This window comes from Vicugna pacos, chromosome 2 (assembly GCF_048564905.1).
Source record: "Vicugna pacos chromosome 2, VicPac4, whole genome shotgun sequence".
Taxonomy (NCBI): Eukaryota; Metazoa; Chordata; class Mammalia; order Artiodactyla; family Camelidae; genus Vicugna; species Vicugna pacos.
In genome coordinates this window covers 14,685,882-14,713,261 of record NC_132988.1, presented here as the reverse complement: position 1 = coordinate 14,713,261, position 27,380 = coordinate 14,685,882, and the positions used below count along the sequence as shown (strand labels likewise).

General features: G+C 47.8%; 1 protein-coding gene across 10 annotated transcripts in view; it reads left to right on the top strand.

The window, feature by feature from the left end:
• The window catches only part of DCLK2 (doublecortin like kinase 2), a 137,478-nt gene extending 110,877 nt beyond the window's left edge, over positions 1–26,601 (top strand). For 6 of the 10 annotated variants that reach the window (XM_072975754.1, XM_072975769.1, XM_072975764.1 and 3 more), the window contains 8 exons: positions 6,416–6,535; positions 6,779–6,925; positions 13,377–13,510; positions 13,928–14,005; positions 18,602–18,698; positions 19,322–19,402; positions 20,490–20,606; positions 25,420–26,601. In XM_072975754.1, the coding sequence (XP_072831855.1) occupies positions 6,416–6,535; positions 6,779–6,925; positions 13,377–13,510; positions 13,928–14,005; positions 18,602–18,698; positions 19,322–19,402; positions 20,490–20,606; positions 25,420–25,602 (957 nt within the window). In that variant the 3' untranslated portion in view covers positions 25,603–26,601. Of the gene's footprint in view, positions 1–6,415; positions 6,536–6,778; positions 6,926–13,376; positions 13,511–13,927; positions 14,006–18,601; positions 18,699–19,321; positions 19,403–20,489; positions 20,607–23,301 lie in introns of all 10 variants that reach the window. The other 4 variants (XM_072975779.1, XM_072975772.1, XR_012079642.1 and 1 more) reach the window with 3 other exon arrangements.
• The last annotated feature ends 779 nt before the right edge of the window (positions 26,602–27,380 follow it).

Genomic DNA, 27,380 nt, shown 5'->3' with positions numbered 1-27,380 from the left:
GACATAAGGGTGTTATGAGTGTTAATTGAATTAAGCTATAGAAAACATGTAGAAAAGTACTGGTATATAATAAGAATTTAGCACCTGTTAACTGTTAATATTATTAATATGCCAAAGGAATTCAGAATGATATAATACTAGGATTTGATGTGATAGTAGTGATTTTATATTTATGGAACTCCTAAAGCTTTTCTTCCACACATCTACTAAACTGTGTATTTTTAACAGAAAACTTAAAATATTATGGTAAAGTTTCAGAAAAAACTTCTCAGAGACCCAGAATGGAATAGTCCAAGAGGCAAATTTGTCAGATGACTTTTTTTTTTTTTTTACTATGCTGTGACAGGTAGGGAAGCAGTCTGTACAAAAAGCTCCCCCTCTTTTCTTTGAATAAGGTTTTTCTAAATTTAATTTCCTTTAAATAAGTCTATGTGTTTTAACTTACTGTGCTAACAATATTATTAAATTTTTAACTGCAAAGCCTTTCCCCATATGTAAGTAGGTATTACTTTTTGTATCTGATGTTTAAGCAGAATGTATCATAATTTTGGGAAGCCAAGGTCTAAACAACTGCATTAAAGTATTTTTTCAAAAAAGTTTTAAAATAATTGCTATGGTAGGGACATTGCTTACCTGATTGAAATTTAAGCAACTGTTTCAGTAGTTGGAAAAAAAATATGATCTTTATGCAGAAAAATTCAGTCTGGTACACTAAGTACTGAGGCAAATGAATAGGTCACTTCAAACATTTGGAACTTGTTTTTCCTTGTTATTGAATGTCATTGTATTTTTTACAATTCATGATGATATTCTTGTTTCCATTCTTATATTTTACTTATTTGAACAGCTATTTCCACACTGACTATATAACGTAATTTTAAAACTTTTTGTAATTGAAGTATGGTTGATTTACAATATTGTCTTAGTTTCAGGTGTACAGCAAAGTGATTCAGTTATTTTTTTCAGATTATATTTTATTTTTAGGTTATGACAAGATGTTGAATATAATTCCCCATGCTATAAAGTAAATCCTTATTGCTTATCTATTTTATGTATAGTAGTTTGGGTATGTTAATCCCGTACTTGATTTGTTTCAAAGGAGTAGATTTTCCCACTAAATTTTATATTTAGGAAAAAATGGTATAGAGAATTTTTTTTTTTTTAAGCAAAAATCTGGAGAAAGGCATTCAGCCACTCTTGTGGGGTATTGTTTGTCACCTTTGCTTTGCGGGTTGTACACAGAAAAGTAATAATGTTAAAAATAGTATCTGCCATTTATTAAAATGTGTTATCTGTCCAGGCCTGGACATGTAGCAACTTTGCATATTACCTTTAATAACTTGAAAAACAGATGTACCAATTTTGCAGAGAAAGAAACAGATTCAGATTGAATAGCTTCTCAAAAGTCACACAGAGGCAGAGTCGTGATTGGAATTTGGGGCTAGTTGGTTGCACAGCCAGTCTACACGCTTCCTTTCCAAATTCAGTTTATGCATTCGTTCATGTAATAAGAACCTGGGGGGAAAATTCTTGACCCTTGGCCTTCCGTTTGCTTTTCTGTAATATACATGAACATTATTAGATTAATTCACTCACTTACCTAACATCTGATGTGTGTGCAAGATACTGTGCTAGGAAGAAGGTAATTTAACATGTAAATTAATACCAGTTCTGCAAAGAGTGTTGTGGGAGTTCAGGGGAAGCAGAGGAGAGAGAAGTGGGTGATCGGTGGAGATGCCTCAGAGCAGATGCACTTGAGCTGGACCTGAGCAGCGGGTAGGATTCGAACAGTGATGACAGAAAAGCCTCCCAGGCAGCCAGCGCAGCCTGAGCAGAGGCCCAGAAGCATGTTGGGTTCTTCTGAGTAGATTTTTGGCAAAATTCACCTTGGGGCCGTATTTATGGAGGCTTTTGAGAAGGCTGTGGTGTTTGTAAATTTAAGAATTCTTCCATGTCTAATTTACTAAACCATATTCATTCTAAATAAATATTCATTGAATTCCCATAAGCCCTGAGCTTTCCATTGTGGTGCTTAGAAGTGGCCCTTCTCTTCCCCCAGGTCTGCATCCGTTATCCACATGTTACAGGAAGATGTAAATCTAAATGCATATTGTATGAGTTTCCTGAGGCTGTTGGACTAAGTTACCACACACTTGGTGGCTTGCAGCGGAAACTTATTTTCTCGCAGTTCTGGGGACTGAGAGTCTGAAATCCACAGACCTCCTCTGAAGGCTTTAGGGAAGAATCTGTTCCTTGACTCTAATTAGCTTCTGGTGGTTGACAGTATTCCCTGTGCTTGTGGCCACATCACCCCAAACTCTGTTTCCATCTTCACATGGCCTTCTCTTCCGTGTGTTTATTTTTCCTCTTCTGTGTGTGAAGTCTCCCTCTGCCTCTGTCTCATAAAGACAGCTGTGGTGGCACCCAGATAATCCACAGCTACCTCTTTGTTGCAGAATCGTTAATCACATCTCCAAAGACATTTTTTTCTTTCCAAATATAGTTACCAGTTCCAGGCATTAAGAATTGATAATGTCACATGGCTATTATTCAACCCACCACATTTGCCTGCCACTGAAGTGACATACAGTGACTTGAATCTCCGATTTCCCTTACTGTATTATCCTCAGTGGTACTCACGCCACAATATAGATACCAGCTGTAAAGCCACTGTGACCAAGAGCAGTGCGTGATGTGTTTATGCATTCACCTACTCAGGCACCTCAGAACGAGCTGTGCTAGTGTGAGAGAGCAGGGTAAACCAAAACCTCCACGACAGCAGGGTGAGAGCGGTGGTTGGAGCAAGCTCGGGGGCAGTGAGAACAAATTAGAGGGTTGAGCAGCTGTGGTGGAGCAGGGGTGGGTTACCTGGAGGAGGTGAGATCCCATGTGATCCTGAGGAATAAATAGGAGTTCACCAAGAAGTAGGGGAAGAAAGTTCCAGACAGAACTGCCTGTGCCAGTGCCTGGAGTGCTGGGTGAGAGACGTGTGAAAGGGACAGAGAAAAGGGAATGGATGTAGGCTATTGAGCAGGCAGTCCTGGCAGGGGCTGGCGACGGGCTGGCGACCGGCTGGCTATGCAGGAGGATGCAGGATCGAGGGCCAGGGTGCAAATCCGTCTGCTCTGGGCAGCCAGCTTCACTCAATGAGACAGAGGACACAGTGGGGAAGGACTGTTCTGTGGGGCTGGGAAGGGTGGAGACAGGATGCTTCGTTTGGTTTAGGAGAGTTGTTTATTCCCCAAATCCATTTCTCTCTGGTCCTGTCTGTCTGTCTGTACATTAAAAACCACCGTGGCCAAGGATCGGGCGGTTTCCGATGCCAAGTGAGCCGTTTCTTTGTCATTTACTCTCACACGAAACCCTGGAACACCGCCATGAAATGATTCATGTGTAAATTATTTGGAGTTAGAATCATGAATCACTTAACATAAATAATGGTAGATGACTGAATAATGTAAGTCCACTGCAGTTTGAGACAAAAGTGATGTTCATATCGTATTTAGAAATAACTCCTGGAAAATGTAATCTAGAGAGCATTTTTTACATATTAGAAGCAGATTGCATATGGGTTGCATAAGAGAACATTTGTAAGGATTTTTTTGTGCACTGTTTTGCTTCTGAGGTTGGTTTAGTTCAAAAAGTGGATTTGTTCCTTCAAAGACGCTTTTACAGGCGTCCTCAGAGGTTGGGAAACAAAGGCTAATAGCTCCCACGTCCCAACAAAAACCTTCACTGTGTGCGGAGAATGCTAGCCGTTGTTGACTAGCATGCAGTAAGCCGAGATGATAAATACTGGAGGAGAAAGTGTTGCTGCAATATTTGCTTAATACTGGAAATGCACCACTGCCGGGGGCCCTGGGATGAGTTCCCCAGGCTTCCCAGAAGACTCCTCTGTTGTGCCTCTTCATGAAAAAGAGAAGTGTCGTCTCTACATCAGGTGGACTCCTTATCTTGGCTCCAGTGTGAGACAGTTCTTGGGGCACTGGCGATGGGGGGTATTTTGTGTATGTTGCTTGAAATTGGCATCACGAAGTCCCTGAATAGAGGTAAATTTTTAGACTCTTCCGACTTTGAGGGAAATGGGGATGGGGCAGGAGAACTGAATTGAGAGATCCGTTTAGCTTAAAAAATGAAACACTGTATCGTCTTGGCTTCATGTAGAGTGAAATACATTCATTTGGTTGCCTTCACATGTTCACAAGGGTACGTCTGACTCTTGCTTGTTACCGTGATTAAGGACAGATTGGCACTGATGGTCCAAAGGCTTTTTTTTTTTGTGGGGGAGGTAATTTGATTGATTGGTTGATTGATTTTAGAGGAGGTACTGGGGATTGAACCCAGGACCTCGTGCATGCTAAGCATGCGCTCTACCACTGAGCTATACCCTCCCCCACTCCAAAGGCTTCTAACCAAGTGTACAGACGTGGAGGGTTTGCTGAGTCTTTCCTCTGTCTCTGTGGCCACAAGGGATTGGCGGTAGAGTTGCCTCCCTTGGGAGGGCCCAGGGCGCTGTCCACGGCTTAGTGCTGCTGCTCTGTGACTCAGACCTGTGGAGTTGGAAGCAGGTAGGCGCCCTGTGGCCTCCCCACCATAGTTTGTTAGGGTCTTAGAGCTGCCGTTCTTCCAGGAGATTTGGAAGCATCTGCTGAGTCCAGAGCCCATCTAAGACTTCCCAGCCCTGCTTGTTAATGGGTGTAGATTTTCTTCCCTGTACAAGGCCTGGTGTGGTTCTGCCTTGACCCCCGACTCGGTGTGACACTTCTTCTAGGTCCTATCTTTTCAAGGAATTAGTTTCAGCTTTGCAGCTGTCATTTTCGTTTTGAAAAATTCCACCTTGGCTTTGACTTTGAAGCATTCCCCTTTGAAAGGTGGTGTTGTGCAGTACAAAAAAATGTGCTTTTGGACGCCAGGAACCGAGGTTTGCCCCCCCCCCACGAAGGACTGCTCTAAGGATAAAGCGTTAAGACATTGCACAAGTACCTTGCACAGCGACTAGCAAATTGTGACTAGATTCCCAAGAAATGCTGGTTCTTTTCTTTCCCCTACTTCTGTTTAGCATTTGCACTGTCATTTGCCAACATTTATCGAGTGGACTACTTGGACGAACACAGAGCATTCAGCACTCCAGAAACACCACCCACCACGTGCAGGAGTTTGCAGGAGCTTTTCTCTGGATGTTCTTTGTTCATTGGTTGTAATTTATACTTTCATCTATTGTGCAAAAGTATTGGAGATGGCTTAGAGTGAAAATACATGTATACATGGATGCATGAAGCTAAGAGAGGAACCACAGTGGTATCCTGAACTACAGATAAGATAATTGTCTTACTGCTGCAGTGGAACACTGACTTTAGTTCTGAGATGCATGCTAGCCAAAGGGGTGGTGTGAGGGACACACACACATGCACGCACGTGTGTGGTATGGGTGTATACATATATGTGTATTTAGCTAGTAAATGATAACGCTTATGAGGTAAACTTATATAAAAGCTATGTTTGAAAACCTAGAGCATGTGGTAGGGCAGTTAGCAAATTTTACAGAGCATTTCTTAAATTCCAAACAGTTCGTTATAACAGTTAATGAGGATCAACAAATGTGACATTACTGAGAGATCTTAATGTCGCAAAGTAAAATAGAGCATTAGTTGTTCATGATTCATGAGTTGGCGTATTGAGAATAGTTCCTTAATGCTGTGAGTAAACATTTGGCTATAATGCTGTCCCAACCACATCACTCACCAGGACTGATAATCAGGTGGTGTTTTCAGAGAATTGATTAGAGTTCAAAGGAGAATAGTGGGCCCCACGGTACTGTATGTGTCCTGAGTTCTGAAATGCAAGATGATAAAGAATGTCCATCTGGTGAACGATTTTGTACCCAGTCATAGAGGAGGAGAGTTTCTTTTTCATGAATTTCAACATGAAATTCAGTTTACACTGGTAATAGTTTAAAAACTAAAAATGTTTGTAATGCTAGAGGTTGTGTCCCATAAGCATGCCAAATTTCCCCATGTGCCTGCCTGGTCTTTATTTCTGAGTGTTTACTGAAATGAAAAAGTGGTTCCAGCTGAACTGCAGCACAGTGTGGCGTACCCAAGCCTTCTCAGCGTCACGGTGTCACAGCCTCTTAAGGTGCTGGGAGCATTGAAGACGCAAGGCGGGAGCGTGCACAGAGCACACCCCGAGCCCTTCCGAGGGGCGCTTTGCAGGATGTCTTCCTTTTTGTTAGTGATGATGAAATATCACCCTGGCTTGTCCTGTTGCTGTGGAAACCCACTGGGCCCGAGTTTGGTTTGTCTCTGTTCCTTCAGCATCACATCTACAATGTTGTCCTCCAGGACACAGGGATAGAGCAGAGGGTTCTGTCATTTCTGAGCCATCTCTCTAACCCCCCCCCCTTTTTTTTTGACAGGAACATCTGATTGAGAACGAAGTGTCGATACTGCGCAGAGTGAAGCATCCAAATATCATCATGCTGGTTGAGGAGATGGAAACGGCCTCTGAGCTCTTTCTGGTGATGGAATTGGTCAAAGTAAGAGGACGGAGAGGTTTCAAGAGAGTTCATCAATGCCAGGTCCCACGACTTGCAATATTCTTGCAGGACCTAGTTGGAAAGTGTTTTGCCACCTTGAAGCTTTCGTTACTTATAATCATCAATTTTAGTGGCACTCGTGTCATTTTGTTTTCATCTATTCCAGGCCGATGAACCTTCTTTGTTACCTTCCTAGGATGGCCACTGTTGATGTTTTGCTGTGTCCTTTTATGTGTCCTGTAGGGTGGAGATCTCTTTGATGCCATCACCTCTTCAACCAAGTACACCGAGAGAGACGGCAGCGCCATGGTGTACAACCTGGCCAGCGCCCTCAGGTACCTCCATGCCCTCAGCATCGTGCACAGAGACATCAAGCCAGAGAACCTCTTGGTATGTCACCTCTGCCTTTTCTGTTCCAGCTCATGCCTCTCTTCTGGTAAAGTGACAGTAATCACATGCAAACAGTCATGCACCCATCCTGCAAATAAGAGACTGAGAGAATTTAAATCTAGCAGATCAGCCTGATTTAAGTCAAAGGCCATAAAATGTTAATGGGTTTCTTGAATTGATCTGCATTTACTGTTTACCAGACGTTAGAAAAATTGTTTACATTTATGTTCTGATTGATGGTACTGAGTAAAAGGTGAGCAGGAGAATTATTTTATGAGGCAAAATATTCTGAAGAATAAATTGGAGACAGAATTAGAGGTTTCTAGGAGACAGAAGTAGAACACGGGGGCTCATTTCTGTGCAGGAAATAATCTAGTCCAGTCATCTCGGTTTTACAGATATGGACATTGAGACCCAGAGATACTAGTTTTTCTTGCTTAAATGTCTCATTTGTCCCGTTGTTCTACCAAACAAAGTCTTATTCCATTATGGCACCCAGCTTTGTAGTCTGGTCCCAGTTTACCTTTCCAGCCTCTTCTCCTGTCCCTCTCTTCTCTACCCATCTGGTGAGCATGGCACTCACCTTCAGACCATATTTAACTCCCCTCGTGGTGGTCTTCAAAACCAAACACAGCTTGCTAATTGGGCCAGTCCTCATGTCTGCCTTGTAGAGGAATTTAAGAGGTGATTTGGGCGGTCTGCAGACACATCCCCCCAACACACACAGGAAAGCTGGTTTCTCTGGTCCCACCTTTCAGGGCTGGGTACCATCATCATCATCATCATCATCATCATCATCATCACTGCATGGGAGGTGAGCTTATCTGCGTCTTCCATATCATGTTAATCCAAACACAGGTTTCCCCAGGCCTTGGAGTTGGTGAAGACTTGACTTTGTCAACAGCATTACACCTCATTGCTAATGTCCATGCCGGTCTCTGTTTGCAGCTGCAGCACGGCACATCTTGTAAGACGCTGAGCAAGGCCTGTCTTCCTGACATCACCCCAGACGCCCTGGGGAGAGTCAGTCGTGGCCTCCTCTGGTTTCTGCTGCACTTGCCATGGTGCAGGGTGGTTTTATCATCTCCTTGTCTGTTGTCTTCTGCAGGTTGTCAGCACCATTAGAGACAAGGTTTATGTCTCCACTACCTTTATATCCCAGGGCCTTGGACAGTGCCGAGTAAGCACACAGCCAGTGTGGAGTATACGGGCTGGTGCCCGACCACTGATGGGCATGGGGCTGGCCAGCCACTGGCACCCACACATGCGTCTCCACAGCCTGCCCTGTGCTTGCAACACGCAAACAGTAGTCGAGCAGAATATGCACTGATGGATCGGCTTGGGGGCCATCCTTGGACTTTCTGCTAATTCAGAGCATCCGTTTCCCCTTTTGGTCATACAATTCAATCATTTCCGAGTGTCAGCTTCCAAGTGTGTGAGATTTTTTTCTTACTGTTTTCTGCCTTGAGGGAATGCATTTCGCTTCTATGTGTTCCTATCAGGAGACAAACACCCCTGCGCGGTAAAACAGGATGTACTGTTGGACTCGGTTTTATGAACTGCAAGAGGCATGGAGACAGCTGTAAAGCAGGCCTCAGGGAGGAAGTGAGGATATGGTGTTCCTTCTCAAAACAGGCTTCTCCCCCCTTGTGATGCTGCGGTGTCTGCTAGCCCGGGCCCCTCACCACTGCCGGCGTGGGCCGGGGGCTCCATGGGCCCAAGGTGACAGGGCTTCCCCCAGGCGTTCACAAGGACGCCCCGCTCCCCACGGCCCCGGTCACCCCAGAGGCTGCAGCTACTGACGTTCCCGTACTTTCTGGGACCCAGGGGTCCCCAGGAACCATTGGTTGCCGTGGAGCCAGCCCATCCCAGCGGCAGCTCTGACCGCCGAGGCCCAGTGAGCAGGGGACGGAGGGAGTAGTCAGCTTCCCTGTGAACCCGGCAGCGCCCGCTTCCCAGCTCAGATCCTACTCTCACCTCCCATTGCTCTTTTCCACCCTCAGTGTCTTAATGTGTGTAAAACCTCTGAATCTGATGCCACATCCTTTTCTCGTTACACGTCAAGAGAAGATTCAGTAGTGGGGATTGATGTCTCCAACGTGATGTGTCTCAGGATGTAGGCAGGGAATTGAGATCGGGTGTCTCCTCTAGTGTCACCTGCCCTAGGTGAGTGTCCGCCCCGCTCCAGGACCTGGTCCTGCCCCATTGTGCTGCCTAAAGGGAAGAAGGAAGAAGATAATAAAACTAACGTCTTGTTGAGGCTAATGTGTGGCATGAAAGGGCCGAGGTGTTAGGCTGTGCAAACCCTTGACGGCACCTGTCTTAGTCCGTGTCTGCCGTTGGAACCTACCTGGGCCCCTCGGCAGGTGCTAGCCATGGTCAGCAAGTTGGCGTTGCCCCAAATGAGAAAGTGCCATCGAGATGCTCAGAGTAACCATGTGGAGTGACCCGTCAGCCTCTTGCAACTCTAAGAAGAATTCAGTCTCTAAACACCAGAGCATTCAGACATCTGATTTGCATCCCCTTCTCTGGCGGCAGCGCTGTAATTCAAAGTCCTGCTGGCGGAGACGGACGGGTCAGGGAGCACAGGGATGGCCGTTAGTGCGGTGAGTTACAGCCCGGGGCTGCCCTGTCAGCGGTAACCAGGAGAGCCTGGTGATAAATTCCGCGTCCCCAGGAGTTCTGGGGACAGGGAGACAAGAGGGCTGGTTTCTCATATTTGAAGTCCTCCTAAATCAGGACATGGACATTTTATTTAGAGAACAGCATGCAGCGTTCACTTTGTCCGTGGAATCTGCATTCCTCACGGTTTTCAGTTTTACATTGTCAGAGCAACTGCGGACAGCGTCTCCCAGCTCGTGGAGGGGGTTGGAGCACCGCAGGGCTGGGCTTCCCCCGGGGGTCTTGTTCAAACCCCACACAGGGTCTGTGTGCAGTGCAGCTTTTCAGACCTGGAATCTGTTGCAGAACAGTGCAGGTTGGAATCCCACTTGGCCCCTTACTAGTAACTTGAGTTTTCTGAGCCTCAGTTTCCGCATCTGTAAAATGGAGTAACTCTTCCCAGTTGCTCAGCAGGGTGACTGTAGAAGTGTGATGAGACAGTATTTGGGAGAAGGCTGGAATCTCCAGAGTCCTGTGAGGATGTCCATTACTGGGGAGAACTGAACTCTGCCAGAACAGGAGGCCTTTGGAGGCCCTGCGCACTGTTTCACCTCTTTCTTAAAATCAGTCTTTCAGAGCAAAGCCGTGTGTATGTCAGTGTCAGTCTCGTAGAGCAGTGTCATAAATGTGTGCATATGTATAGATTTATTGATGTATATATATTTTCCCTGCTTTGAAGAGAATCTCCAGCTAAGATTTGAAATTTACTCCTATTCTGTTTCACATGTTTGCGTCTGTGTCTAGCATTGGGGAGAGATGAATCAGATAAAATAGTCTTATTATTTCAGGCTCGTCTGCCCCTTATGACACTTCCCTTTTGATGTTTAGCCAAGGAGTACCACTTGCCCAAACATAATTCAGCAATTATAGGCCGTTCTGTCCATTTCTATTTATGTTCCTGCGTCTGACTCTGAATTCCTTATAGGGGACGTGAAGAATGGGACTGCTGGGGCTTCTGAGTATCTGACAACAAACCTTGAACACCCCAGGCATCCCTAAACTGAATGTCTAAAATAAACATTTAAAAAATGTGCCTAATGAGTGCATTTTAAAGTTGTAAAAACAAAATGACATTAACAAAACTTCTTGTTTCTACTCTCATGATACAGACATTTAGAATTACAATGTTGCTTATAATGTTCTTATCACTGCAGTCACTTGGGGAATTTCTAGAGTCTGGGTTTCAGTAAATGCATCATAAATTCTAACTGTAATTCAGATTGCTCTCGTTTGTGTTTACGTTAAACATAATGGATGGAAAGTCACCCTAAGACTAAGCGTGACTAAGAACCTGGTTTCTGTTGCTTTAGGCTAGATCATTAGTCGCTTTGAACATGCTTCTGCTGGGTTGTGGGCTGACTCAGAAAGATAAATACCTGTGTGCGGGACTCGAAATCCTCACCACTAGTCCTGTGAAGCTTGACAGTCATAAAGATGCCAGCAGGGCGTGTGTATTTAGTACACAAAATGGAAGCAGTTATTAAGATACTAAGGTGAAAAATCTTCCTCTTAAACTGCTGACATCACCACAGGCAAGGAAGTTTTTCAGTGTCATCCTTTAGGAAAGGGCTGTGAAGATCCCGGATGGCTGGCTTGGGGGAGGCCTGATGAGTTTATAAACCGCGCCCCCCATGAAGTCCCAGACTCAGGGGTGATGCTGTGAATGTGCTTATCTTGAAATAACATAATTTTCTAAATTTTTCTCTTCCTTTAGTTAGTAGTGGTTTAGGTGAAAATCTGGTTTAGTTCATAGTAAAATGCAAGGAAACAAAAGTGAAATATGTCTAAAATGTAAAAATAGAGGAAAGATAGAGTGTGAGTACAGGTTAGGTTTCTGCCGAAATTTGGTGTTTTCAGACCACACAGTCAAATCCCAGTTATGCTCCATGCACGCTCGTTTGCTTCTGAAACCTTCCATTTAAAATGTAACTTTCAGACTTTTATCCCATAAGGAAAGTTTGCTTATATATAAAATTAGTTTTTCCAAATTATGAAGACAGTACATGTTCATTGTAAATACTTTCGAAACTATTGAAAAGTATAAAGAAGAAAATTCTTTATACTTTAATCCTAATTTAAATTAATTAAATTAAATTAAATTTTAATAATAATCCATAATGCTACCACCTAGACATAAACTTAACATTTGGAGGTATTACAGTATATACAATTTTGAATATAGTAAATGTTTTATGTAATATAGCAAATGTTTCATGTAATATAGTAAATATTTCTCATATGATTAATATTTACTTGAAATGTGCTTGTTAGTGACTGTATAATATTTCATGATAGGAATTTACCATGATTTATTAAGTCATTGCCCTGTTGGCCATTTATGTGGCTTCCAGTTTTTAAAAACAGAGGTGAATTCTGAGATTGGCATTCCTGTGCATAACCTTTGGCTCCATCTCAGTTCCCGCAAAGTAGGTTCTTAGGAGTAGATTTACAGGATCAAAGGTTATAAAGGATGTTAAGAAATTTACACGATGCTGGAATGCTTTTTAGAAAGGGTCGCTTCAGTGTAAGCAGAACACTCACATCTTCCCCAGCGTTGGTAAACCTTTTCCAGTATGATGCTCACCTGACTAGTGAACCAGTCCTTCTGGGGAAAGAGGGAGTGTTCCTCCAGCCCTGATCTGAGCTTCGTCTCATCCTCACACCAACCCCACGAGCCAGGGACTAGGGGCATCCATCCCATCTCACAGATGAAGAAATGTGCCCGGGGAGGGTGAGGGACTTTCACAGGTCACAGAACACGGGTGGAGGGGTTGGTTAGGCAATTTCAGGCTGTCTGATCCTAGGGGTCATTTTCCTTTTAAATTTCTAGGGTTCTTCTCTATGAAATATTTATATTCATGATTGTATAGAGAATTAGTCCTGATTTTATCTTCTAAACTAAACATGTAAATTGGAGAGCACCTAGTCCGTCAGTGGGCACTTCATAAACACCAGTTCTGAGGCTCTCAAGTGCCTCCCTCACAGTAAGCATACAGTGAAGCTCAATTTCCTGCCTCCGGGCTCGGAGGCCCCTCAGGCCACACCAGGTAGGCAACCGCCTTTCCCCCTCAGCACGCACACGTGTTCATTACACTCCTACATTAGGAACTTTTTGCAAAGGTGGAGATGTGTTTTTCAAATTTCGCACAACATAACGCCATTTGCAGCAACATGGGTGCTCCTGGAAAATGTCATTCTAAGTGAAGTAAGCCAGAAAGAGAAAGAAAAATACCATATGAGATCGCTCATATGTGGAATCTAAAAAACAAAAACAAAAACGAAAACAAAACAAAACAAAAAAACAAAGTGTAAATACAAAACAGAAATAGACTCATAGAATACAAACTTGTGGTTGCCAAGGGGGCGGACAGTGGGAAGGGATAGACGGGATTTCAAAAATGTAGAATAGATAAACAAGATTATACTGTATAGCATAGGGAAATATACACAAGATCTTAAGGTAGCTCACAGAGGAAAAAATGTGACAATGAATATATATATATGTTCATGTATAACTGAAAAATTGTGCTTAACACTGGAATTTGACACAACATTGTAAAATGATTATAAATCAATAAAAAATGTTTAAAAAAAATCAGAATCATATGCAAAAACCTCCAGAAAAAAAGAGCTTTAAAAAGCAATGAACATAAATCCTGGTGTTATTATCATGAGGTATTTCTTTTGAATCTGTTATTAAATGTACCCGTCGTTTCTGCCTAATCCCAAAGGCCGCCTTGTAAAAACCAAGGAAGAAACAACTCTGATTACTGGCTGGTTTCCGTTCCAGGTGTGTGAATATCCCGATGGAACCAAGTCTTTGAAGCTGGGCGACTTCGGGCTGGCCACCGTGGTGGAAGGCCCTCTGTACACGGTCTGCGGCACGCCGACTTACGTGGCTCCAGAAATCATTGCTGAAACCGGGTAAGGCTCCTGGTGGTTTGGGGTCGTGCTTTAACTTTGGTGGGAAAAGGTGTATTTTGCTGCTGCTGCTGTGTATTCAGATGCCCCTTGGGAGTGTGGGGAGCAGGAGAGGCTGTTACCTGCACATGACTTTGATCCCAAGAACTCGAGTTTGTGCTTCTGTTTCCAAGAGCCCCAAGCCTGGACTTCTGTCCTGAGGCCGGTCTTGGGAATAGTGACAGTAATCCCCACGAGGGTGGTGAGGGTGGGAGAAAAGCAGATGTCTTTGTCCAAAGGGTAATTCTTTCCTCTACGTGAAATGAGCAGTGTGGCTCGGAAAGACCTCTTTTCCTGACAAACAAGGACCAGTCCTGTAACGTGGAGGGTTCCGGGGAGCGTATCACTGTTTCTCACCTCCCACCCTCTCTGTTTTCCCAGCTATGGCCTGAAGGTGGACATTTGGGCGGCTGGTGTGATCACCTACATACTCCTCTGTGGATTCCCACCCTTCCGAAGGTCAGTGGTTTTTGGAGTGACACCATTTGAATTGTAAACTCTCTCCCTTTGATCAAGAAGCAGACGGTCTACTCCTGGCAGTCAGGACCAGAAGCTGGTCGATAAAAATGTCAGTTAAAAATTATATAAACATACCTTTCACGTTTTATCTTAATTTACAACCTATGAATGTGTATTCCTTGTCCCCCCTTGTGATGTGAGGCCAAGGCCTTCGCTTTGTGTACAGTCCTGAGTTTCCCGCCGTCATTCTTCCTAAAACACACCCACAGTCCAGTGTCTGCGGTTTCCACTCTGAGGCTTTTTCAGGAGGAATGAGGTTTAAAGATCCTTGCAAAGCAATCTGATCCTTTCAGGTCAGCCTTTTTCCAGTCCTTAAGAGCTGTCTCGTCTCCTTAATTTGACGACGGTTTTAACAACTCACTTTCCAAAGCGTTCAACCTAGTTCTTGTAGAAACAGGGAATTCTTTCTTTTTAAATTCATTCTGTCTGTTCACATAATATTTAAGTAGAACTGCAAATACTATCAGGATAAACAGGCCTGGGAACAAACACACGGACCCTTAGTGACCGTGCGCCTCACCCAGTGGCCGCACTCGGGGTCGGAGTGTGTGGCGAGGCCCACAGACACGCTCGCCCCCAGCAGTTTGTGACCTGGGGGGGGGTGGGGCTCCCACATGGCGTCTCGTTTGATCAGTTCTGTCTCCCTCTTTGGAGCAAATGAACACTTTGAAGCAGAAGTTCATCTGATGATGCATTTTGTTCTTCTGAGTTTTCTTGAATGCTCTTTTCCTTTTAATCCCTTCTTTTTTCTTCATTTGTACAACAATTTGTAGACTAGCTACTGTGGGCCAGGTATTGGTCTAAGTGCTGGGAATCATGATGAACAAAATATACGCTCTGAGGTCATGGTGTTTACAGTGTGGTATTGGGTCAGTAAATAAAAAATAAGTTTATTTCATCCTCCCCTACCCCAACATTTTGAAACATTATGAAAACTTTCAAATATATAGAAAAGTTGGATGGTTTATCTTTTTTAAATGATCAGTTTTCAGTTGAGTTAAAACAGTTTTTTTGCTGACATTATAGTAAGCACAAGAGTGACACAGAGATGTCTGTCTCTACTTTCAAGAGCCTTGCGGTGTGAAGACACATCACAAGAACGCTGATCAAGCAGAGCAAACTGAGCATGGGGGCCTGCTCAGTTGAGGGCTGGAGATCACAGACCGCTTAACAAAGTTACAGCATTTGAGTGGGATCTGACCTTGTGGCATGGGTTGGGTTTCTGTAGGTGGAAGGCTCTTTGCATCTGGCTGTCAACATCATGGTTTTCCATCAAGGTCATTGCCTAGGTGGGCTAACACACTGTAGGGTTACTTGACTTATCAGTTGGTTTTTGCTGAATAATAAACTTCCCCTAAAGGAAGGGATGTAAATCCTTCTGTGGATCAATTGGGCAGTTCTTCTGATCTGGGGGCATAGAGTGCAGTGTGTGGTCTCACTGACATACCAGGTGGTTGGCTCAGTGTCAGCTGGGATGACAGCTATGACCTGGCCATGTGCCTCCCAGCATCTGGCGTGGGCGTCACATCACCACGGACAGACCCCAAAGCAGCCAGAGAGAGGGCATGTTCTCCAGCCCAAGTGCTTTCCTAGTCTCTGCTTGCCTCACGTTTTCTGATTGATGTCCAGATGACCAAATGAAGTCAAATAGCAAAGTCCAGAGTAAATGTGGGAAAGGATAATGTGTGTACGTAGAGGTTGGGGAATAACTTGTGGCTGTTTTTACAGTCACACTGTGCCCTGGCTGGTTTCAGAGATGACCTGTTTTGGGAACTAGTCAAGTGCAGAGGTTTTGAGAGCAGGTAATCCCGGGCCAGTTACAGCAGAATTCCCCTCCTTGGTTAACCCAAGTTGAGAGCGGTCGGAAAAGGGTCTCAGGGATCAGCTGTGGAGGAAAGTGTGCTCACAACTCCCTCTAGTGTTTCCTCTTGCCAGTGCAGCCCGGGAGTTTTTTCTTTGACTTTGCTTTTTTACTTTTTAACAAAAGCAAGACTCAGATTGAACAGTATGTATCTATTGTGACTCGTTACCCAGCAGACAGCAGCGTCTTTGTGGGATCTGGAGGTAAGTCTGGCTAATCAAAAGCAGTGAAACTGCACTCTGAAAGCTGCTGCCTTAGGGGTTATATTCAGAAGCTGGTTCTCCAACTCCAGATAGCTTACTTTTGTTCCCCTTTGCATACCATGTTGTGATGAAGGAGAATCTATTATGTTAAATACTAGTTACAGAAGTGTTTTCAAAGCATACAGAGACGTTATGGACAGATTTTATAACCTACTATTTATATACACACACACACACACACACACACACAAACATACACACACATACATACATACATGTATATATATGGCAAGTCATGGAAATGGTACCTTGAATAATGATGAATGACTCTGTTGTAAGATAGATTATCTACATAAATTTGTCCCTAAAATAAAAGTCCTTCAAACTGGTATCTCCAAATATTTTCTCTGTTTTCTACAAAAGATGATTTTAACCCAAAGCTTTTTAATTAAACTTATTCCTTAGAATTCACGGTTTCAGCATCTCTGACTGCACCATCTCTTATTCTTCCTTCAGGCTTTTCGGGCTTTAGTCTTAGGTTGACATGTGTTCCCTCCAGTCTTTTCAGGACCAGATTCATTGTTACCAAGAAGGATGTTGGCTTGGTGCCGTTCTAATTGCTGGGACATCCTGGGGTTTTGTTGTTGACTCAGGCTGGCCAAGAACCTAAATTCTGCAGACACCACCCCCCAGCATTTTAGCTGGTAATTAACAAAAAAAGCCATATATATTATCAAAACATAAGCTATCTGAGATCCCAGACAAAAAAAAAATGAAAAGGGAGATGAATATATTCAGAGACGGATGGCTGAAAAGAACGATTCTCATAATGGGTGAATTTTTTTTATCTTCTAACATTGTCTCCTGGGACCTCTGGTTTTCTGACGTTTTCTAAAAAATCCCACTGTGTACTTAGGTGTATCCTGCACTCATTTTGAAGGAGAGTTGTGCTGAGTTCAATCGGTAGAGAAGTCACAGTGAAAAGGAAAGGAAACATTTAAATACCTAGAAAGACACAGTCTGTCCTCTCTCAAGGTCATCACTTTTTAGGGGAGCGGGTGGGGGCGTCTCTTGCCCGGTCACCTGGCCTGGCTCTTGCTGCCCCATGTGCTGCATGACCCAGACCTCACAGCCCAGCAGTGTCGGTGCTGCTGGGCTTGGGCAGACGTCGTGGATACTCACAGAGCGCACAAGTCCTGCTCTTTGTCCTAGAACAGGAGTGAGGCAGCCATCTCCTCACACAGCCCAGAATCAGTCTCTCGACACTGCCCTGAACGATCTCTTTCTAGGGACGCCACACTTGCCCTGGTAGCATGACCAGGGTCCCACGTGCACACGCCCAGCAGAGCAAGTCGGCTGCAGGGGGGCTAGGGGAACTCCAGGAGAAATGCTGCACGCTTGCCAGGTGAGACTGAACTTCCGCTCCTGGCTTTTAATCTTGGCACCAGCAGCCCGTCCTGAGTTTGCTGCTAGGGCTTTGCGATGGCCTCGAAAAGTAGTGACTTTGTTCTCACCTTAGCCGTCGGTGCGCCCACTAAGTGAAGGGGCTCTGAGGCTGTGGAGATGTCGTTTTCTGGGAGGCTGGGGACGTCCAGCTTCCTAAATTGTTCCCGGCGGTGTTTCCACGTTTCCACGGCACTGTCCATCAAAAGCCAAGTCATCGTTTATTCGTCAGGCACCAGCTATGTGTGCAGGTGCACCTTTGAGGGTGGGGCTGGTAGGCACAGGGTGGGGATGGACACCCACCCAGGGCTGGTGAGGTGGGTTTGCCTCAACCCAAGAAGTTGTAGTTGACGTGCTCGGATGGGCTCTTCCTCTCAGACTGAGCATCACTGAAAGTCAGGTTCTAGTGGGAGCAAATTAGGTCGTGACTGTTTCATCCAGACTCTGAACGCCTTATGTCTTTTCACGTGTTGGCTGCTTTGCTGATCTTTGGCTGTTGTGTTGGAGAAGTGGGAAGAGGAAGGGCAAGGAGGTCTGACGCAGATTCGCTGCTTTTCTGCTCTTATTCCCATGAGAGATGAAGGGAGAGCGGGCGCTAAGCTTGTTTTTTCTGAAGTGAGGGTTTCCATTATTTGTGGATTCCATCTTTTTCTTGAGTCTTTTTTTTATTGTAGCAAAATAAAATGTATCGTTTTAACCATTTTTAAGTGTAAAGTGTTAGGTGGTATTAAGTACGTTTACGGTGCTGTGGAACCATCTCCAGAACATCTTCGTCTTCACAGGCTGAACTAAGCAAATTTCTTGCATTTTTGTCTTCGCTCTCTGCCTCCTTTCTCTTTGATTCCCAGGCCCGTGGAAATGTCCTTTAGTTCCTTGTCTAAAAGGGAGAATGTGTCATCCCCAACGCAGTACAGCTGAGACAGGAAATGCCCCAGCCAGAGAGCCCGGCCTCCTTTCCTCGCTCTTCATGTGCATGTTCTGTTGAAAACCTGTATGGTGACGCTGACTCCTCTTCTGTTTCCTTGCCAGTGAGAACAATCTGCAAGAAGATCTCTTCGACCAGATCTTGGCTGGGAAGCTGGAGTTTCCAGCCCCCTACTGGGATAACATCACAGACTCAGCAAAGGTACCCATCCTGGCCTGTGTCTGGGGGGGTGCGTCACGTCGAGGGGTCCTCACCCGTCATGTGGGGCTGCAGCAGCTCCTGGTCCGTCTGGACTCAATTCGTGGTTCCTCTTTGAGTACATTCCACAGTATAGTCTCTGAAACGCTTAAGCAAATTCTGAAAGCTGGACTGGCTGTCTTCCCAGTTTGCCGCTACCATCCTCCCGTGCTCCTCTAAGCCCCGAACATTCCTTCTTTCATTTATTCAAGGAATGCATATTGGACACCCATTGGGCTGTAGGAGTGGACTCGCGAGACAGGCTGAGTTGCCGGAGGAGCGGTGGCACCGCGGTGTTGCGCTGTGGAATGTTGATAATGACCAGAACTCTTAGGAGAGAGCGTCCTGCTTTAGTGCAGACCCAGGAGAGCCCTCTGCTCCTCTCGCTGCTGCTGACGCAAGGCAGCTGTCTGTGTCACTGCCCAGTGAGCACGGGGAGCCGAGGTGATGATAGCTTTTACTTTCAAATGGCTGAGCAGCTGTGTTGGCTGTTCTTTGAAGTCCTTGGTGCAAACTCAGATTTCTGTGTTGATGCTGGAATTACCCTGCTTTTGTCTCCTCTACCTTTCCTCCCTCTTTCTTTCCAGGAATTAATCAGTCAGATGCTTCAGGTAAACGCAGAAGCGCGGTGTACGGCGGGGCAAATCCTGAGTCACCCCTGGGTGTCAGTAAGTACCCGCGTTCCAGGGGGTGAACAGCTCTGTGTTCCTCCCCACCGTGGCTTTGGTACATGCAAAGTTCTGCATCCAAGGTCCACGGCAGATTAAATGTCTGTTTTCTCTAGTGAGCATAGCACAGAGATAGCTCTCTGGGAGAAGGCGGTTGGCACAGGGATCCCGCTCTGGGAGTGACCTGGCAAGTCACTGTCCCTTTCTGGGCCTGAGTTTCCACATCTGTGAGATGGAAGGTTTGGCCAGGATGCTCTAAAAGGATGTTCTGGGGTTTGAAAGTTTCTGGGATTTGCTCAGAGATGACCCTGTTTCAGAGCCTGTCTTCACGGCACACGGTCACAGGAGAGCTCGTGGTGTGGTGGGGCTGCCGAGCCCGTCCCTGCCAGAGTGGAGCAGGGGACGTGTAGTGTTGCCTGGAGCTTCTCTGAGCTTGGGCGGTGCCTCCAGGTTTGTAAACATGGTCCACAAAATGGTGACAGCTGGAGAGTCTGTGTTCCCCTCAGTCCTGGAGGCTCCAGGAGAGTCCAGTTAATCCAAGGGCTTTTGCGACTTCAGGGGGCTCCTTGTGCACCTCTGCCACCTCGCTGTCCCACACATTCTGACAACCTCTCTGGATCCTGCTAAGTGACTTGGCTTTTTGGACCAAGTAGCTGAGCTGCCACATTTTTTTATGAGCAATAAAGACTAACTGCTAACTGAATTCTTGATTGAGATGATAAACTGTTCATTCATTTTGAGTTTCCACAGTAGGGATCTGTACCAAATTAGGTGGCATTTGTGCGATGGGGGAGGGCCTCAGAACCCTGAATAATGCCCTTCTTGTGACCCTGGGACCTCTGCCCTCTCCTGGGCCTGCTCCAGCCCTAAGGAGGGAAGTGAGTGGTGGAGGCTCTTTCCGAGGGCAGGGGACTGCTGAGAAGCAGTAATTATGTTTAAAAGGAAGGTCATTGTCCCCCTGCGCTTGTGGCTAAGATGGACCTATTTAGGAGGGAGATGGTGGTGGTGACGGGTGGTGGGTGACGGTTCAGGAAGAGACCACTTAGACGTGAGAATCAAAATCATCGTCTTTGATTTTTTTCTATAGGATGACGCCTCCCAGGAGAATAATATGCAAGCAGAAGTCACAGGTAAACTAAAACAGCACTTTAATAATGCGCTCCCCAAACAGAACAGCACCACAACCGGGGTCTCCGTTATCATGGTAAGTGGGACGTGGGGCTCTGCCCTTGCAAAGCTGCAGGGTCTGGCCTGATGGCCCAGCCGGCGTTGAATCTTGTAAAGTCAGTAGCCGAGAGCTTCCTCACGTGGTGGTGGGCGCCTTCCACGCTCCTCTCTCCACCTCAGGAACGGCTTGGCATGTGAAGGGCACCTTTTGGCCGACTCCTGGGCCTTGAGTCCTGGGATGAGAGGTTGCACAGGTCCCGGCAAGGCCAGGCTGATGGGCCCCTGGCCAGGGAGCCCCGGCCTCCTCTCCTGAGGAAGCCCCAGCACCCTCCTGGCAGCTGCTTCTGTTCTCATCTCTGCTCTCCAGCCCTGAGCCCAGGTGGGACTGACAGTGTAAGGAGGTAACTCCCTGATCACCCAGGCTTCACAAATAGATTGAGATCTGAATTAATCTTTGGGACTTGGGATAAGAAAGAGCCAGAGTTAAATTCCATTTAAAAAAAAGTCAGTGTTTTGAGCTTTTAAAAGTTGAGAACAATGAGAAAAATACTAGCTTTTTTCAAGGTTGGTAAAATTTTATGAGAAGTCAGTAATAGTGGTCCCTGTATTTCTTCAGATCTTCCTTCCAAAATGTTTAAGGTAGCTTACCTAAATCCACAAGCGCAGCAGATGACCCATGGCATTAAAGTACGTGAAGTAACGTTAAAGTAAGTTCAGCAAAAGGGAGGAGAAGGGAGGAAAAATAAAATTGAGCCAGAAATGTGTTCAGCACACCCACCACCAGCTGTCCAGACCCAAGTCTTGCCGAGGTGGGGCCGTGTCCCCAGCATGTCCCCACCTGCCTCGGTGCCACGACTGAAGCACCAGCACCTCGGCTGTGATCTCTGTTCCCCCCCACACAGCTCACAGAATCAGGGAGCTGGTGGCGGCTTCCTTCCCCAGAGCAGACAGTCAGACTGTGTAAGGAGAAGGCGTCTTGCCCCCCCGGACAGTGAGAATCCACGGCTTGTTGGGTCCCCAGAAGCTGGACAGAGAGTGACGGGCTGTCTCCCCGGCTCCATCTGGAGAGCCCGCCCCCTCTGGAGAGCTTCTGGTTTCCTCCCCAACTGGAAGGAGAACAGTTGCTATTCTGGTGGCACACTGTAGTCTAGGAACCTCCCCTCCAAGGACTCGGGTCCAGGTGGAAGCTGGAGGGAACCCACCTCGTGAGTGTGGCCTGTGTGCTGTGTCCCTGGGCCTCCAGCGCTGTCCCAGCTCTGCTGGTTTGTCCTCCTCCCTGGGGAGGCCGCATGTGTTAGGTGGCTGTCTGTCTGTCCTCGGGGCTCTTCCTGCTGGGAAGCTGCCCCCCGCCCCAAGGCTCACACGTGGGTCTCCTGACAAGTTGTGGGACCTTGGGGTGCCCTGCACCAAAATAGTGAGGCCTCTGGAGTTGTGGTCTTCCTGGCACTTAGCAGTTCTGCTGAAGCCTAGGAGAGCCAGGGTTGTCACAGACTTGCAGAAGAGAGCCTTTGGAAAGAGCCACCTTGACTGAGCCCCCAGCACGAGGTTGATTCCCAGCGAAAAGGCTGCCGGGAGAGTGAGGCCTTGCAGCCTGGCAGGAATTGAGAAAAATTGGAAACACTGAAAATTGGGACCCTCAACATGTAATCAAAAACCTTAAGATTGATTTATTAGAAGTACAATTTAATAAGCACATATTAACGAAGCATCTGCGTCTCCTAGTGGACGAGCCTTTGTAGGGAGGGCCGGGCTCACCCAAGTTCTCCCCGAGTTCCCGGGGTCGCCTGTTGACTCACAGCCCATGGGAATGGATGGCGCGAGGCCTGTGGCCTGCCACAGTTCTGGAATGATCGGCCCTTCTGGCCCAGTGTAGGCTCTGTTCTGCAGAAGGAGGTTTCAGCCCTCTTACCCACAGAATCCTATCTTATGGTTTACAAATGGCATTTTTTCCATTTGCTGATGGAGTTCAACCGTTAAATTTCAAACTCCTGAACTTTTAACAGGATGTTTGTGTGAATGAACAAGGCTCTCCCATTTGTAATCCGAGTGGTGATTGTAAAAGTTGTGTGTTCATGTGTGTGTTCAGTGTCATCTTGGGCATGTTGGCTGGGCTCCATCCAACCCCACGTCCCCTACACAACTCTGCAGTTCGTGAGCGCTGAGAAGTGCTGGCGGATGTCCTCACGCTAAGTACCTGCGGGAGAAATCAGGAAAGCCTGTCCCTGGAGGTACCAATTCTCAATGGCCAAAAAGCCAGCCTGTGAATTTTGGCTTGTCCCCAAAAGCAAGGGCGAGAAGACAGCTGAGGAGCCTGCCCGGGGCACGGTTGTGTGGGGGCGGCTTGCAGTTGCTTCCTTGTCTTCATCCTCGTCCTCGTCACCATTGCTGTGTGTCTGTGTCCTGGCCTTGGGAACAGTTTCAAATGTTTATTTAAAAATCATTCATCAGAAATACCTCTCCCTGTTGTTTATATGTTCTCATAACTGGAGTATGTGAGGCTCGTGTGGTTTCCTGTGGATACAAATGGTGGTGGAACCGGTGGGGACGCTTCAGGAGCTGTCACCCCCAGACAGAGCCTTTCTCTGTGCTGCTCCCCACCCTTGCAGCGTCCTCTCCACCTCAGCCCCCCAGAGTTGGAGCCTGAGGCTCCCCTGAGAAAGTTACAGGCTAGGATGGTAAATAGCAGTGCAAGAAAGTAAAGCTGACGCTGTTGTCTGCGTTTTGTTTGACAGTTTGATTTGACAGTTTGAGAGACACTTCAGAGTTTCAGTGTGTACCCCGTTGAGACTCTGGGGATCCTGGAGCAGAATTCGGGTACTCACCGTACTGTGCTTAACCAGAGCAGCTCTAATTCCCAGCCCCTCTTGAATCTGCATGCTTCTCTCAGACTTGACACCAGCATCCAGCTCTCAGCCTCTCATGGGTGCAGGTCTCCTGCACCTGCTGACACCTGTTTCGGCCAGCCACGCACACCCTTGGAAACCTCACTTTAAAACGTCTCAGCTTGCCACGTTGCCTTCCTTCCCAGACCAGAAGCTGGCGAGTGCACGGAGGACTCCAGGAGTTCTCCTGCTAAAGGCTGCTTTTCACTTAGATGAAAAAGCATCTTTTCGTGAACGACAGCATAAGATGGGGACCTTTGTGAAGGCTTTTGTTCTCTTTTCTCAGATACATTTGCAAAGATGCATTTTTATCAGTAAGACAGTGTAGAGTCAGCGAGGCTTTGGGGTAGGAGAATGATACTGGAGAGGAGTTTGGTTTAAGACGGGCCTGTAGTTTCAGATTGTACTTGTATTGTCTGTGACTTGTCCTTAGATGCTTAAGAAAGGACACTGCACCCGCAGAGGGGGCTTCTCGCCTCTCCCAGTGGGCTCGCCCTAGCTTGGGGACCAGAAGAGGCCCCCTCATGGCGGGAAGGGGAATTAGAAGAAACCCCTTCCTGCTGCATCTTGTGGCCACCGGACAAAGGATGGATTGGAAAGGGGTTCTTCCCCGCTCAGGGGATCATGCTTCTTTTGGGGGAAGTTGGGAATGATCTGGGCTTAATTTAAGAGAGACAGAACTGTTTCGATCGTGTTGCTTCTGTTGAAAGTAAGTCTAGTTTCTGTCCCCGCTTCTCTCCTGCCTTCTGCCTCTCCCGCCGCCTGCATTGCTTCCCTCTGACTAGGTCCAAGGCGATGGTACGTACTAACTGCACGGCCCTGCTGCTTTCCGCCGCACACATACATGTTCTTGCCGGGAAGAGAAGAGGAGAAATAACTGCAGGGCAGTTTATTTCTTCTGCCCAGGGGCCAATTTATGGCAGAAAACAGTGAACGCTGCCGCTCTGTGCCTTCGGTGTTTTCACTGAGGGGTGGCCTGGCCTCTGCTCATACTAGGGGCTTGGAAGCTTGTTAAAGAGTGATGCTGAGTTTTTGATTGGGCTTTTCCACAGTTACCTCTTCTCCAGGTAATTGAAACTGTCCTTGGCAGCTGCTGGGTTCAGCCTGAGCTGGGAAGGGCCTGTGGAGAAACCTGTTCACAGCTGACACCAGGCGCTCTGAAGGCAGCCGCACAAGTCCATCCGAGGAAGCCCCGCGGTTTGTCCTTCTTTCCCCCCAGTCAGAGTGCTGAAGGGATCAGTGGTGCATTTTCCCCTTCAGGTAGTTAAGATCACAAAACAGCTTCTGGCCCACATGCCTTTCAGCCTGAGGACTGAAAGCTCCACATTTGGAAAACCCAGTGAGACCTCCCTGGAGGAGAAGAGGCACAGAAACTGAGTCAGAGGAGGACGAGGAAGGCAGACTTAGGTCCCCCCTCTCAGTCTCGGGTTAGAAAGCAGGGCCATTTCTGTGCTCCCGGAGGAGCGGAGCAGATGAAAACCCTCGGGGGTGTGACAGGAGAAAGAAACCCAGGCAGGAAGAGGAGAGCAGGTCAGGAGACGATGGGGGATCCAAAAACGGGTAATATCGCACCATCGATTCTCGGGGCTTTTACAGATTATGTAGCCGCAAGGGTTGTAAGGAGGTTACTTATTTATACGACATCTGAGTAACTTTCCAGCCCCTGATGGGGAACCTAGTTTAGAAAAGTGAGCTGTCAGAGACTCGCGTTCTCGGAGGGTTTGCTCCTCGTCCAGGGCTCCTCTGGGCTCGAGGGCTCGGGAAGAGGCGCTCAGGACCCAGGCTCAGCGCGGGGCCGGGAGGATCCGCCCGGCCGCAGGAGAGCAGAGGCCAGGCCGGGCGCCGCTCGGGGTGGGGGCGCTGGGCGTTACTCCTCCTCTCCTGTCCCCGGCCGTGCATGCCCGCCGCGCGCCAGGTCGCGGTGGCGGGCCGGCGGCCTGACGCCCTGTCTCGCTGCTCTCTCCGCAGAACACGGCTCTAGATAAGGAGGGGCAGATCTTCGGCGGCCCCAAGCTCTGCGCGGACGGCAGCCGGCCCGGGGTGCAGCCCCCCGCGCCCCCGGGGTCTCCCCCGCGCCCCTGCTCTCCTGCCGCCGCCGCCGCCGCCGCGAGCTGCGAGCGGGCCGGGACCTGGCGTCGCCACCGCGACTGAGCCGCCGCCGCCCCCGCCGACCGATCGACCGACCGACCGACCGCGCCGCCGGGGTCCCGGGCGCGCACCTGCCCGGCCGCCGCTTCCCGCCCCGCTCGGCCCGGGCCCTGGAGGCGCCGTGTGCGCGTCAGCTCTGGGGACGGGTCCCCGGAGCGGCGGCTTCTGCTTTCTCCGTCTTTTCATTTCCGTGGACATTTGACAGCGTCGCTGGGAGAACATGCAACTTTCCTCCGGCGCCGAGTGCATTTTTATAGAAAACACTTTGGATGAGCCAAGCTCTCTCTCCCTTATTTAAGTAAACTCTTACAGCTCAGAGCCGCGTTGGCCCCTTTGTGGGCGTCCTTCGTCTGCTGACCGGGTCGGGGCTGGCTTTCTACCGGGAGGAGCGGGCGCCGGAGCGGACACCCCGTCCCGGGACACAGCCCGGCGCACGGAGGAGCCGCCCGCACGGCTGCGCGCGGGGCTCGCTTGAGACGGCGCTGGGTATTTGTGCACTGGCCACGGGGAGGGTCACTTCCTCCCTAGACGTTGTGTGAGTCCCCGTGTGTTACAGACGTGCTGACGACGTGGTCCTCGGGGCTTTTAACCGAGGGGCGCGGTGCGTGTGGCTTCGCCGGCGGGCGCTGCCTTCTCGGGGTCCAGCTGTGGGCAGAGGGGGACCAACCAGCGGCCCGAGGGGCCACCGGAGCCTCCTCTCCCCATCTGCTTGTCACCCGCGGCGGCCGCAGCCACCCCTGGGCAAGCGCGCGTCCGGGCACTGTGGGGACTGGGCGGGAAGGTGCCTGCAGACTACCCTCTGCTGTTAACCTGGAAGGCTGCTGGCAGTTTTTCCTTTTTTCCACCACCCTGCTCTTTTTAATGGTTGTACATAATCAGTGTATTTGTTTTACGTGCTCATCTTCTAAACGGGTGGGCCTGTAGTTCATTCTCATTGTTAGACTTTTGCCTCCTACAAGTGTACCCTAGCTACAATAAACTCTTCCTTCTCGAAAAAAGCGACCAGGGTGGGCAGAGGTCCCTGTGTTGTTGTTTTGCAAAGGCTGTGTGATCCAAGCAGCACCTCCTCGACCCAGGTTCTGGCCGGTGCCAGCGTCGGCTTCTGTGAAGTCTTGGGGCCACCACAGGAAGAGGTGTTTGGGCAGAACACGCGGCTGTGTCTTGGTTCAAGTGTATTTGATTACAGGTGCAGAAACTCACATAACAAGGGCTCAAAAGTTAACGGGGATTATTCGTGTACAGCAAAGGACTCTAACGGAAAAAGTGAGAGAGAGTCAGGCTTTAAGGGAACCGGGGAGTCAGGGCACTATTCCCATCTGTCTCTGTCGGTCTTTCTCAGAGATGGTGCTGTCTCCTGTCTCTGCTTCTTTCAGTGTTATTTTGGTTCTTGGTTTCTGCTCCCTCATAACATCTGCTTGCCTGTGGCTCTGGCTTAGCCTGGAACTGCTTCTGTCCCCACCTTCTCAAGGCTGGACAATGCCAGGGCTTGAATCCCTCTCTTTCAGCTCTGGATCTCTTCATTCGAATTGCTGGGCAGTGATTTCTCTCTGGGCTGCTGCTGAGCCAGGATCCAGCCCATCCACTTGGAACAAAATGCACATGGGCTTCCTGGTCGCACAGCTCCGGCAGGGGTAGTCCTCAGGAGGTGGGTGCTGACGGACAGATCCAGAACATTCTGCTTGTCATTCTCCTCACTGACTGGTTAAAGAATAAGCTTTATCATGGCTTCCAAGAGAAAAATTTGTGTTAATGGAAGTAAAAAGCTAATGTAAAAGAATGGA